This window comes from Protopterus annectens, chromosome 13.part0, assembly GCF_019279795.1.
Source record: "Protopterus annectens isolate FY-2018-M chromosome 13.part0, PAN1.0, whole genome shotgun sequence".
NCBI lineage: Eukaryota > Metazoa > Chordata > Ceratodontiformes > Protopteridae > Protopterus > Protopterus annectens.
Window position 1 is genome coordinate 395,781,669 of NC_056747.1, and position 13,533 is coordinate 395,795,201.

General features: G+C 41.1%; 1 protein-coding gene across 1 annotated transcript in view; it reads right to left on the reverse strand.

Moving 5' to 3' along the window:
• LOC122787360 (retinal homeobox protein Rx1-like) overlaps window positions 1–13,533 on the reverse strand; it is a 101,204-nt gene that overhangs the window by 19,092 nt on the left and 68,579 nt on the right. Inside the window, exon 3 of the mRNA XM_044054016.1 lies at window positions 711–964. Within this exon, the coding sequence (XP_043909951.1) occupies window positions 711–964 (254 nt within the window). The remainder of the gene's footprint in view (window positions 1–710; window positions 965–13,533) is intronic.

Genomic DNA, 13,533 nt, shown 5'->3' on the forward strand with positions numbered 1-13,533 from the left:
GTAGCACGCAGCTTGATATATTTGTAACATGCAGTTGCTACACTATCATAGTATTCATTGCTTTATGCAACATGTAACAGAAAAGACAAAATGGTATGTTAATGTCTGATTTCCAGATATATTCTGTGGTTAATGAAAAGTACAGTGGGAGACACTAAGCACTTAGATCCACTTTGAAGAAGATAGATATACCACCACACTGTCAATGCTATGCACATTCCTGTAGTTGTAGACAGATCCTGGTTCCACTTTTCACATCTTTATCAAGTGGAAAGCCAATTAGATACCCAAGTGTACTGATATACTGTGGTGTTATCACTGCACCTATGCAAAAGTAAACAACTGGTTGACCCTTTTCATCTACAGCCATTCCAGGAAATATGATAGCATATATGAAAAGGTTATTAAGGTAAGGAAAGAACACAGTTATGGAAATGACATTTGCAGCCAAATCAGGGTGACCAGCACCTTTATATTCTATGGCATTCATGCTTTCCAGTCACCATTACAAGGATCGATTCATAATTATTTTCTTACATTTAGCAATATCCCCATTGCTTGTCCTTTAACTACAGTTTAACAAAATGTTACGCTGCTGACTATATTTAGGTATCTTTGATTTTAAGTCATTAGCCTTTTCGGGGTTACAAAATGTGGTGACAATTAAAGGCACTGTTCCTAAAGATAGGGAATAGCTATAGACTCCTTACCTGGACACGGACCTCAGGTAGATTCACTTTCATGGCCAGCTCTTCCCTGCTGTAGACATCTGGATAATGAGACTTTTCAAACGCACGCTCCAGCTCATGAAGTTGGTAGGTGGTGAAAGTTGTTCGGTTCCTCCTGTGCTTCTTCTTAGGATGCTCATCTTCCTCAGTGTCCTCAGGAGTTTTGGGGTCATTTTCCATATTCTTTCCTAATTTACCCTGGTCTCCATCACATTTGGTTAAAAAGATGGTAGAATCTGAAAGGGACAACAAATATCAGACTTCAAGTCAAATGCATTTCTATTTTTCTACAAATCTCATTTTTTCATTACAAAATAGTTAAGGCATGCATTTCACGTTTGATGAGACAGTTTTCTACTGTCAAAAATGAACAGACATTCCATCAAAATACTAAGTTTGGATTAGATGGGCTATAGCTTTAAAATACATTTCTGTTAAAACATATAGATAACTGCTAAGTCACATGGTTAGTGCAGTATGAGAACAGTATACATTTGCATTTATTTGTTTGTTTCCTAACCAGATAAACAGACTGACCCCTTTTAACCATGGCCTGAGCTAACAGGCACAGGAATATGAAAGACAAGATTTTTGTATGGCATTGCATCAATATAATTACAAGTTTTAGTGCTGGCTGCATATTAAGATGTTTAATGAGAGACATCAGTAGCAGGAAAAAAACAAGTTATTTTATCTTTGTACAGCCAGCATGTAATACATGTTCTTGACATGTCATCATTCTGAGGACAGAGACTAGATACAGAGAGCTCAGAGGAAGGTGGGATGCATGCTGAACAATCTGGACTTAATACTCAATAAAGAGAACCTACAGCAGCATGCCATCTATAGGTCTGAAGAAACAAGGCATTGAGGATATTCAAAAAAAAACTTTATTATTTACTTAAGTAAAAAAATAAATAAAAACTTAAGGCAGAAATTTCAAACATTAAATATATTTATAACATATTCCAGATAAATGCTGAACTACCTACTTGAGATGCTTCCATTCCATTTGTATATATCTGTGGAGCAGAACTATGATCATAACTAAAAGTATGTTTTTAGAAAAACAGTTTGTACAAGGTTTGTTATTTAATCTTTAGCAACACAGAAAATGACACTGAAAAACACAACTTTTAATTATCTTGCTTAAATCAAATAATTCTAAGCTATCATGATAATTTGCAGAATTGTACAAAACGGAACCCCCACTGATACCTCTCAACCTCTTAGAGCAAGAAACCTGGACTGAGCCTAAAATAATGGATGGGCAAAGGTCCAAAAATAGGGACAGATTTTAAATACTGCTTTTACAAACTTAGAAAGTTGCTAGAATAATAAGATTTGTGTTAATGTGTATTTTCTGAAGGATATGAAGTCTGAAACTCAAATACATGTCCTTATTTAGTGACTGCGGTCCTCAGTGATTTGCCAGAAAACTACAAATTTTATGAGAAACAGACCAAAAATATGAAGCAAAAATCTGGAGATTCTGCGAAAATCTGGACAGTTGAGAGCTATGCCCCACTTTGTTTTACTTTTGTTTTTTCTTGTACAGTATATGTTAAAACCAAATTACTTTCATTTCAATTGTCACATTTATATATAGTGTTAATTCTAGAATTTTGTCTGAAATTAACATAGAGAATTAAAGTTCATAGGTTAATAGGTGTTTACTAGGCTAATAACCTCAAGGGCCTTTTTAAGCCTAACCACGCATCCCAAATCTCTGACAAGTTCTGATACCCTTGATAAGTGTAAGCATGGGCCTGGAAGATGAACCATTTACAGGTTACCTACATCCATTAGAGACATAGGTGCCAAACTAAGACTGAAATATTAACTGTCTCCTGTAGTCTCCTTTTCTCTGCTGTGTGACTGAGATCAAGTTACTTAACCACTCAAAACACTACAAGCACCAAAGCCATGTAAAAGAAACAAACAGGACACCGAAACTGAGGCTAAAACCACTTGTAAGTAATATTTATTGAGCACCTTTGTCCCAAATATATGAGACTTCATCAGAATATGACTTCTGATGAAGTCTAATATATTTGGGAGGAAAGTGATAAATAACTAGTACATATTTGAACTGTATCTTACTGACATTGGTACACCTTGTTTGCTGTAGCATAGACTAGATCCAGGCCTGCTGAATCTAGCTTTGTTTGTATGCTTGTTATTTCCCTGGAACGCTAATTCCACCTAAAACGTGGCTTCTCAGCGCTTCTGTGGATCCCTAGTGATATCTGCATTGCTTACTGTACTTATTTCCTTGCTTCGCTTGAAAGAAAGTTACTGTTTGTCGTTTTTGCATTTAAGTTACCTGTAACACATTGCACTTGTTACCTGGCACTTGCTCACTAAAGCAATTATAAGTCAGCACTAAAAATTAAAAGCACTACACCTTCACAAACTCCCCTTGAGTATGTTGCTCCCCATTGGCCCTTGTTTTCAATTATAAAGGAATTCCCAATATTATTCTAGCATGTCCAAAGGTCAGTTGTCAATCTCCTCTCCGGTCCAGCTGGTGAATATGGGAATCTTGAGGCAATGTTACAACTGCCTCATGTACACAGACAACCCTCTCCTCCTCCCAACAAATTCCAACACATGTGAGAGATGCAACCATATAGCCAAACTGGAGGCTAAGCTCTCTCAACTCAGTACTGGCATAACCAATCAGGAGGAGAAGGAAACCACACTCACTACAATTCCAGTCTCACATAGACCTACCACGACAGCAAACCAAACACATAATCACACGAAAACATACTGAGGCTCTAAATAAAGATCTGCCTAAGCAGCAGAGACCTCCAAAGCAGACACCCAAGCAACCGCTACCCCAAAACAAAACACGTGCAACACAAATCTCACAAAGCCAGTGTGCCGAACAGTCACAGCCCTTAAGGCTAAACAACACACCTGATACACTTGTAATAGGTGACTCTATCGTCAGGCACACTGACGTCCCGCTCACCAGGCTGAACAAGGAGAAGGTCATGGTGAGCAGCCTGTCTGGCGCTAGGATCCGCCACATAACACAAGCACTCAGGTCACTCCAAGGCAAGTACAAATATGACTCAGTCATTGTCCATGCTGGTGTGAATGACCTGAGACGTACCTCCCTGGACTACATGAAAAGAGACATAGAGGAGCTCTCTGAGCATGTAGCCCAGGCTGGTATGACCCTGACCTTGAGTAGCATCTTACCCTCACCAAGAATGATGCCACAATATGAAGACAAGATGATCAATTTCAACAATTGGCTTAAGTATTGGTGTCATTCAAAGGGGATCCAATGCCTGTCAGCTTGGGATGATATGCACGACAAGCCATGATGCTTTGCTAGGGATGGCTTACACCTGTCACCCCTGGGCTTTCGGATATTGGCAAAGGCTCTTGCCACCCCCATAGTGCCTTTTTTAGGCAAGGCTCAAAAGACAAACCCACCTCCATAGGTATCACAAGGGATAAGAAACTAAGAGTAATGCTACTCAACGCTAGAAGTCTAAACCACAAGATGCACACACTCGAAACTCTCCTTAGCATGGAGAACATCGATATCTGTGCAGTAACAGAAACCTGGTTCAGGACTCCCGAGAGCACCCCAGCACTACCAGGTTATACCTCATACCATGCTTTTCGGCCCCAAAACTTGGACCGAACCACAAAAGGAGGGGGAGTATCGATATTCATCAAAGATACCCACACCTCCAGGTTGGTGGCAAAGCACGAAGCATCAGAGACTATCCATGTGCAACTAACAGTGGGTAAAACTGCCTTCCAGTTTATAGCCTGCTACAGACCACCCTCCCAAACCCAGGAACCCCACTCGGCCTTCCTGAGAACACTGGAAAATATGAAGGTCTCTCCGAACACCATTATATTGGGCGACTTCAACTACCCAAACATAGATTGGGAGCATTACTCTAGCTCCAACACCCTTGCCCAAAGGTTCCTAGAATTCATAAACTCAAATGCTATGGAACAACTTGTTACCACTCCCACAAGAGGGGAAAACATACTGGACCTGATCATCACCAACATGGGGACTCTATGCTCCAGACCAGAAGTGTATCCCTCACTGGTAAGATCAGACCATAAACTGATCTCACTGGATATTCACATCCCGACCCCACCCCATGCCCAGAAAACCACAGTGAAAAACTTCTCTAAAGCAAATTTCACACTCCTCAAAACCGAGGTGGAATCCTTCAAAGCCCCGGCCTGTGGAAAATATGGCCCAGACCGCAGAATCCTTTATAAATGCATTCTATGAACACCTTCAGGAATGCATGGATCATGCAATCCCAAATAAAACCAAGACCCAATCCTCCAAAGGCAGACGACCTGTCTGGTGGACCCCAGCCATAAACAAACTATACAATAGAAGGAGAAAGCTACTACATGATAGAGCAAAATCCCAAAAAGGGAAGGCATCTCTGATCAGTATTAGCAAAAAACTAAGGGCACTCATAAAATCGTCAAAGGCCAGCTTCGAGAGAAAAATTGCACAGGACACTAAAGATACTCACAAGGCTTTCTTTAGTTATGTTAGGAACCTGGGTGGGAATTCCCAGATATGCTCAGAATTAGTCCAAAATGACAAAAAATACACTGATCCCACAGACATTGCCAACATCCTAGCTGACAGGTTCAGCGGAAACTTCTCCCCCCCCTCCCCACCAAAAGGGCAAATATCTATCCCAGCAGAGTGCTGCCCCCCGACATCTCAGATGCTCAGGTGGGAGCCGCCCTCTCCAAAGCAAAAAACACAGCATCAATGGGACCAGACGGTGTCCCAGGCTGTGTCCTACATGAACTCCAAGAAGAGCTAAACCCAAACATAAAACTACTGTTCAATCTCAGCCTTACTACAGGATATGCACCCAAAGAGTGGCGTACAGCAACAGTGGTCCCTCTCCACAAAGGTGGTGCCTCAACGGATCCTGGAAACTATCGCCCCATAAGCCTGACTAGCTTGGTCTGCAAAGCTATGGAAAGGATCATCATGGACCTCATAAATAAAGATATTGGGGACCTACAGACACTGGATCCTACCCAGTTTGGCTTTAAGGGCAGATCCTGCCTCTTAAACCTGGTCGATCTTTGAAACAGTCACCAAGGCCATTGACGAAGGGAAGGTGGTCCACACAGCCTATCTGGACCTCGCAAAAGCCTTCGATACAATACCACTCTCAGGCATTATAGATAAGCTCACCAGCTTCAATATAAACCCCTATGTCACTAGATGGGTTGCAAACTGGCTCAAGGACAGAACCCACATGGTTAGAATTGCTGGAGCCATGTCAGACTCCAAACCAGTTACAAGTGGCGTCCCACAAGGCTCAGTCCTGGGACCTCTCTTGTTTGGTATATATTTCTCGGAGGTACAGGCCAACACGGAAGGAATGTGGCTGACCAAGTTCGCAGATGACTACAAACTGGGCGCCATAATCGACTCTCCAGCCGACACAAGCATCCTCCAAAAGGGCCTCATAGAAACAGACAACTGGTGCCAGAGCCATGGCCTCAAGCTAAACGCCAAAAAGTGTATAGTCATCCCCTTTGGCAAAAACAAAGTGCCCACAAATTACCACATAGGTGGTAATCCATTAAGTACAGAAGAAGTCATTAGGGACCTGGGGACCCAAGTTGATAGCAATCTCTCATTTGACAACCACGTGGCCAAAGTGGTTAGAAAAACATTTTATATAGCCCACCTAATCATGAAGGGATTCACATCTAGATTAGGGAAGGTCATCGTGCCTCTTTACTCATCCCTCATCAGGCCCATAATTGAGTACAATGCCCCTTTTGGGATGTACCTTACCAAACACCTGCAGCAACTGGAAAGACCCCAAAAGTACCTCACCAAGAGGATCAAAGGGCTCAAACAGATGTCATATGCTGCCCGGTTAAAGAAACTCCAGCTCTACTCAGTGGCATACCGCCTGCTCAGAGGTGACCTGTGCCTGACGTATAAGGCCATGTCCAATCCCGGAATTAAGGGACATGCTGCACCTCAAAAAATCCAAATCCCATCGAGCTACACACTCGAGAGACTTGAACCTCAGCACTGAAGTAAATAGGACATGCTGGAGGGACAGATTCATAACCCAGAGGCTCCCTTCACTATGGAATAAAATCCCAGTCCAGGTTAGGCAGAGTCCCTCATTGACTCTCTTCATGAGGAATCTTGATGAGTGGATGGGAGATCATAGGTTTACCCCGGGTATCACTTCTGTGTCACTGTTAGACAGAGGCACAGTATACTAACCTCGAAAAAGGGCATAGCAAAATTAATTTAAAATGGGTGGCGAAAGCCAAACATACTCTGGCTAGGCTTATAAATGCCCTAGGGCAGATAGCCTAGTATGAACCTATGAACCTATGAACAAGTGGTTTTAGCCTAAGTTACTTAACCAGATAATGCTCCTGGATTGCCCTTAAAATGGGACTCTTCTGTCTAATGGGCTTATCTGGTTATCAAATAAATAAAATAAACATTTTTAATTATTTACTAAATCAAAACCATTATGACAGTTTTGCTCACACATAATTATTTTTTAGCAAGTCAAACAAATAAAACTGCATTTAACTTTTCTATATCTAACGTTTAATGGCTAATTATATGAGCCTTTATTTGTCATTAGACTAGGAATCCATAAAATACACTGGACTTGGAAAGAGCATTTCTTATTTTGTTAATAATGCTGAATTTTCTTATTACATCACTTAGAATAGAATTAAACACATTCAATGGGACTCAGAAAGGGTTACCACCAGTGGTATGTCCTAACTCAGAAGTTTTTCTATTAATGGTAGCCTTTTCTGATTCACAGACAACCATTCTGCAGCTATTCTATGCAGTCTGTAGAATCATCATGATGGGCTGTTCTCACAGCATACCTTTTAAGTGTCCATCATTATCAACATACCTCTCAAGTGTACCTCATTATCAACGTACCTCTCAAGTGTACCCCATTATCAACATACCTCTCAAGTGTACCTCATTATCAGCATACCTCTCAAGTATACCTCATTATCAGCATACCTCTCAAGTGTACCTCATTATCAGTGTATCTCTCAAGTGTACCTCATTGTCAATGTATCTCTCAAGTGTACCTCATTATCAGCATACCACTCAAGTGTATCTCATTATCAGCATACCTCTCAAGTGTACCTCATTATCAGCATACCTCTCAAGTGTACCTCATTATCAGCATACCTCTCAAGTGTATCTCATTGTCAATGTATCTCTCAAGTGTACTTCATTATAAGCATACCTCTCAAGTGTACCTCATTATCAGTGTATCTCTCAAGTGTACCTCATTATCAGCATACCTCTCAAGTGTACCTCATTATCAATGTATCTCTCAAGTGTGCCTCATTATCAATGTATCTCTCAAGTGTACCTCATTATCGATGTATCTCTCAAGTGTATCTCATTATCGATGTATCTCTCAAGTGTACCTCATTATCAGCATACCTCTCAAGTGTACCTCATTATCAATGTATCTCTTAGGTGTATCTCATTATCAATGTACCTCTCAAGTGTACCTCATTATCAGCATGCCTCTCAAGTGTACCTCATTATCAATGTATCTCTTAAGTGTATCTCATTATCAATGTACCTCTCAAGTGTACCTCATTATCAGCATACCTCTCAAGTGTACCTCATTATCAATGTATCTCTCAAGTGTGCCTCATTATCAATGTATCTCTCAAGTGTACCTCATTATCGATGTATCTCTCAAGTGTATCTCATTATCGATGTATCTCTCAAGTGTACCTTATTATCAGCATACCTCTCAAGTGTACCTCATTATCAATGTATCTCTTAAGTGTATCTCATTATCAATGTACCTCTCAAGTGTACCTCATTATCAGCATACCTCTCAAGTGTACCTCATTATCAATGTATCTCTTAAGTGTATCTCATTATCAATGTACCTCTCAAGTGTACCTCATTATCAGCATACCTCTCAGGTGTACCTCATTATCAATGTATCTCTCAACTGTACCTCATTATCAACATACCTCTCAAGAGTACCTCATTATCAGCATACCTCTGAAGTGTACCTCATTATCAACATTCATCTCAAGTCTACCTCATTATTTGAAATGTTCCTCATTTTGAGTCTTAAAAGGACCACGTTCCTTGCTGCTCTACATTGGATGGGTCTGTGGCATGTTCCTTTTAAGAATTTTTAACTACCATCCATGGCAAATAGTACTGAATGATATTAAGTCATTGAAAGCACCCAATGTAAATATGCAATGACACATTTGAACTATGACGTGAACTTCCTCGTTGAAGTCCTTAGCACCGTATTAGTAAATGCTCCACATTTTGCCCATTTGTTCCACATTATGAGAGGTACTATTATACGGGTTACAGAAGTTTGAGAACTATACCCCTCAATTTACTGCAGATGTTAATGAGGCATTCCGGGGGAGTGTCATGTGAAAATTCATCATATGTTATCCCTCAGAAATACAGCCAAGTGATTCTTGCATGGATATGTAAATCGTCTTTGTCAGCTGCATTAATGTGTATGTTCACCCATTACTTTCAATGTGACAGATCATGTTACAGCTAAGTGTTGGCGAGTTTAGCAGAGAGACAGTGCAGGGTAGTTGTGCTTTCATCATATGTGTCTGGCAAAATATGTGCATGTCTGTAGTGGTATGAGGGGTACCAGATGAGAGAGAGAGTGTGTGTGTGTGTGTGTGTGTGTGTGTGTGTGTATGTGTGTGTGTGTGTGTGCTTGTGTATGCATGGATGAATGAGTGAATGTGTGTGCGAATGCAAATGGGTGAGGGTTGCTTATTGTACTATATGTATGTGTGTTTTAGAGGGGCTTGCATGCCTGTCATATCCCCCTAGCATGTGTGTGCACGTGTGTGTGTGTGTGTGTGTGTGTGTGTATGTACACGTGTGAGTGTGTGTGTGTGTGTGTGTGTGTGACTGTGTGAGTGTGTGTGTGCATGTGTGTGCATGCATGTGTGTGCCTCTGTGTGTGTGTGCGCGTCTGTGTTTGTTTTTGTGTGTGTATGTGTGTCTCTCTGTGACTGTTTGTGTTTGTGTGTCTGTGTGTATGTGTGCATGTGTGTGTGCATTTGTATGTATCAATGTATGTGTGTGTGTGTGTGTGTGTGTGTGTACCTGTGTGTGCATGTGTTTCTGAGTGAGTGTGTGTGTTTGTGTGTATGCCTGTGTGTGTGCTTTTGTGTGCATGTGTGTGCCTGTGTGCACGCATGCATGGTCATGTGTGTGTGTGTTTGTGTGTGTGTGTGTGTGTGTGTGTGTTTGTGTGTGTGTGTGTGTGTGTGTGTGTGTGTGTGTGTGTGTGTGTGTGTGTGTGTGTGTGCATTTGTGTGACTGTATGTATGTGTCCCTGTGTGTATGTGTATGTAAGCCTGTCTGTGTCTGTGCATGTCTGTGTGCATGTGCATGTGTCTGCGTGCCTGTGTGTGGCACGTGTGTATGCCTGTCTGTATATGCATATATGTGTGTGTTGTGTGTGTGTGTGTGTGTGTGTGTGTGTATGTTTGTGTGTGAATGTGTGTGTATATGTATACTTGTGTATGCCTGTGTGTGTGTGTTTATGTGTGTGTGTGTGTGTGTGTGTGTGTGTTTGTGTGTGTGTGTGTGTGTGGGTGAATGTGTGTCTATGTGTGCTTGTGTGTGTGTGTGTGTGTGTGTGTGCCTGTGGGTGTGCATGTATATACCTGTCTGTGTGTGTGTGTGTGTGTGTGTGTGTGTGTGTGTGTGTGTGTGTGTGTATGTGTGTGTATGTGTGTGAATGTCTGTGTATGTGTGCTTGTGTGTGTGTGCCTATGTGCATGTGTGTATGCATGTTTATACCTGTGTGTGTGTGTGTGTGTGTGTGCATGTGTGAGTGTGCGTGTGTGTGTGTGTGCATGTGTGTGTGTGCTCGCACGCGCTCGCTTGTGTTTTTGGGGGGGCATGTGAGTGTGTGTGTGCATGCGTGTGTGTGTTTGTTCGTTTTGCACCTGTGTGTGTGCATGTGCATTACTGTTTTTTAATAAAATGAAGTTATAAGAACAAAAAGACTTAATTAAAATATGCTAGGACAGTTCAGTAGAGACCCTAGTAAGTTAATAAGTATTATTCCACAAATAGTCTCTGGTTGATTGAAGCAGCAAGCCTGAAGAAGTAGTTTAGTGGATATCAGTAGCGGATCTGAAGAATGCATAGGACAAACAAAACTGTCATAAGGTATGAGATAAAACAAAAACATTGGATGATAGAAGAAATGGGTAGAGATAAATAGTCTATATTTGCCACCAGAAGCTATATGTCTGGATAACTGAGTAGAAAATAAGATAGGGTTGACTTATCATAAGAGCTTGCAACTCAGATACCCTTCAGCAGAGATCAAAGCAATCAGTAAAACTTTTTGTTAAGAACCTTAAGTCAGCCAGATTAGCTGGATCAAATGGAGCAAGTGTTAGCTCCTCAAACACAAAATTAAGATCCCAAGTAGGGGCCACTGGTTTTCTTGGAGGCTTCCTATTCAAAACCTCTTTCAAAAACATTTTGACGTGAGACTGCATTGAAAGAGTAGAATCCATGGGCAGACATGCTAAAATGGATGATAAATTAACCTTGATACGGGAGAAAAAATGAACATAGGATAGTAACTCACACAAATATTATAAAACCAGAGAAGAACTAGCCTGAATGGGTGGCGGTAATGGTACTGGCACCAACTAGGAACATTGTTTCCATTTCCTAATATATGATTGTCTAGTAGCAGGCTTTCTTGCCTCCATTAGTGCCTGCTGCACATCATCAGTAAGCAGGTGCCTAAAGGAAATTAAGACCCTGTCATTCAGGCAGTCATTTGAAGTTGATTAATGTTGAAGTGTATCAAACACCCTTGTTCTTGTGGAGAGTATATCAAGTCTGTAAGGAAACATAGGGCAATTGCAACTGGCAATTTCCAAAAGAAGGAAGAACTACTGTTGGCTGGGCCAGAATGGAGTTACCATAATGATTTTAGGGGATTCCTTCTGAATCTTCAGAAGTACCTTGAATATTAGGGGGAAGGTGGTAATGTATACAGGAACATTCCTGCCCAAGGTGAAGAAAAGAAAGGCATCTATCTTCCAGGCCTTTTTGCTTGGAGTTCTGGGGTAGAATTTTGCCAGCTGATTGTTCAGAGAAGAGGCAAAGAGGTCTATTTGAGGCACTCCCCACAGATGAATCATATCTTGTAAGTCCCCTGATCTAGTTTCCATTCACATGGATCTTGACCTGCTCGGCTTGTCTGTCGCACAGTTTTGCTCTGATGGAATGCAGGATGCCTGTATAGTGAATTTGTGCTGTGAAGCTATATCCCAAGCTAACATTGGATAGTCTGGGAAGAGGGTATGACCTGATTCTCCCTTGCTTGTTGATGTATCACATGACTGTGGTATTGTCTGTAACAACTTCAAGAGGTCCTGGGGACCAAAGATGATTCAGAGAGTTGAGTGCCTAGAACAGGGCGAGCATCTCTTTTATATTTATTTGCTTGCATCAGTCCTTGGAGTACCACACACTTTGTACTTTTATCCCTCCTGAAACTGCAATGTCCAAAGCATCTGTGGGAGGGAGAAGATGATACATGGATTTAGGTATATTTGTTGAGTCCACCAAGTGATTTCTCTTCCGACAAACCCCAGCACTGGGATTTGAAAAGACAAAAGGAGTTAGTGCTGGGACAAAAAAAGGCTTCAGATACCACTGTGTCTTTTTCATGTCGAGTCCTGCCAGGGGTATCATGAAAATCATAGAAGATATGAGACCCAAATTCCTGAGGTATTTCCTCTCAGTGACCAAAGTCTGACATATTGTTTACTGTGGAAGAAAAGCCCTTTGAAATGTTGGGGTGGAGTGGCAAAGTCCCTTAAATAGTCATTTTGATTTATTGGACTGTCCTTGATTTTGTTAATTTCCGGAATGCTTCTTGGAACCTTCTTGACACTTCTTCTGAAATGTCTGTTTACTTCCATTTTGTTGAAACTATTTATTTTGTTTTTTACCAAAACTGGATGAAGAGTTAGAGTCAGAGAATCCCATAGAAAATATGGAAAAGGAGGGATGAAAAAAAACAGTTTCCCTGTATCAGCAGATTTTTCCTCACAAGAAGAAATTGCAGACAAAATGTTCCTCATACTTTAACAATTAGTCAGGACAATGTGAGCCTAACAATTAAAAATTTTGAAAATCAACTTGCAGAAGCACACAATTTCCCCATACTTATCAATAATCTTCCCATCCTTATCAGAAAGATTAGGATTGAAATTAACTAAATAATTAGCAGCAGTAGGATTAACTGAAGTTATAGCTGCTTGGACAGTTATGGGAAGAACGTATGAAAACTTAAGACTGTGGAACTATACATCCAATCTGCCTTTTTAGGAGCAGCTGGTTGACTGTCAGGAAAACTGCAGGCAGTAAAATACACATTTATTTATTTATTTTTTATTTAACATTTGTTGACCGGGAATGTCCGACTAGGTTCCACAGAGCCTGTTTTCAGCGGAGGCCCGGGGAGAAATGCTCTAGATGCATGTCTCCTCTGAGACAGGCAAAATTGAACCAATGGGTGCAGGTTCTGGAATTTCCTTTTGAAACACCTCATAGTATTTTCTGAGGGACTGAGAAACCTCAGTGTTCTTCCACTGAAAACACTGGCACATTTTAAAAATAATCTCTGAAAAAGGGAACCCAACCACAGATAGAATCAGAAATTGAGCTCTGGGATTTACAATTTGTTCCATG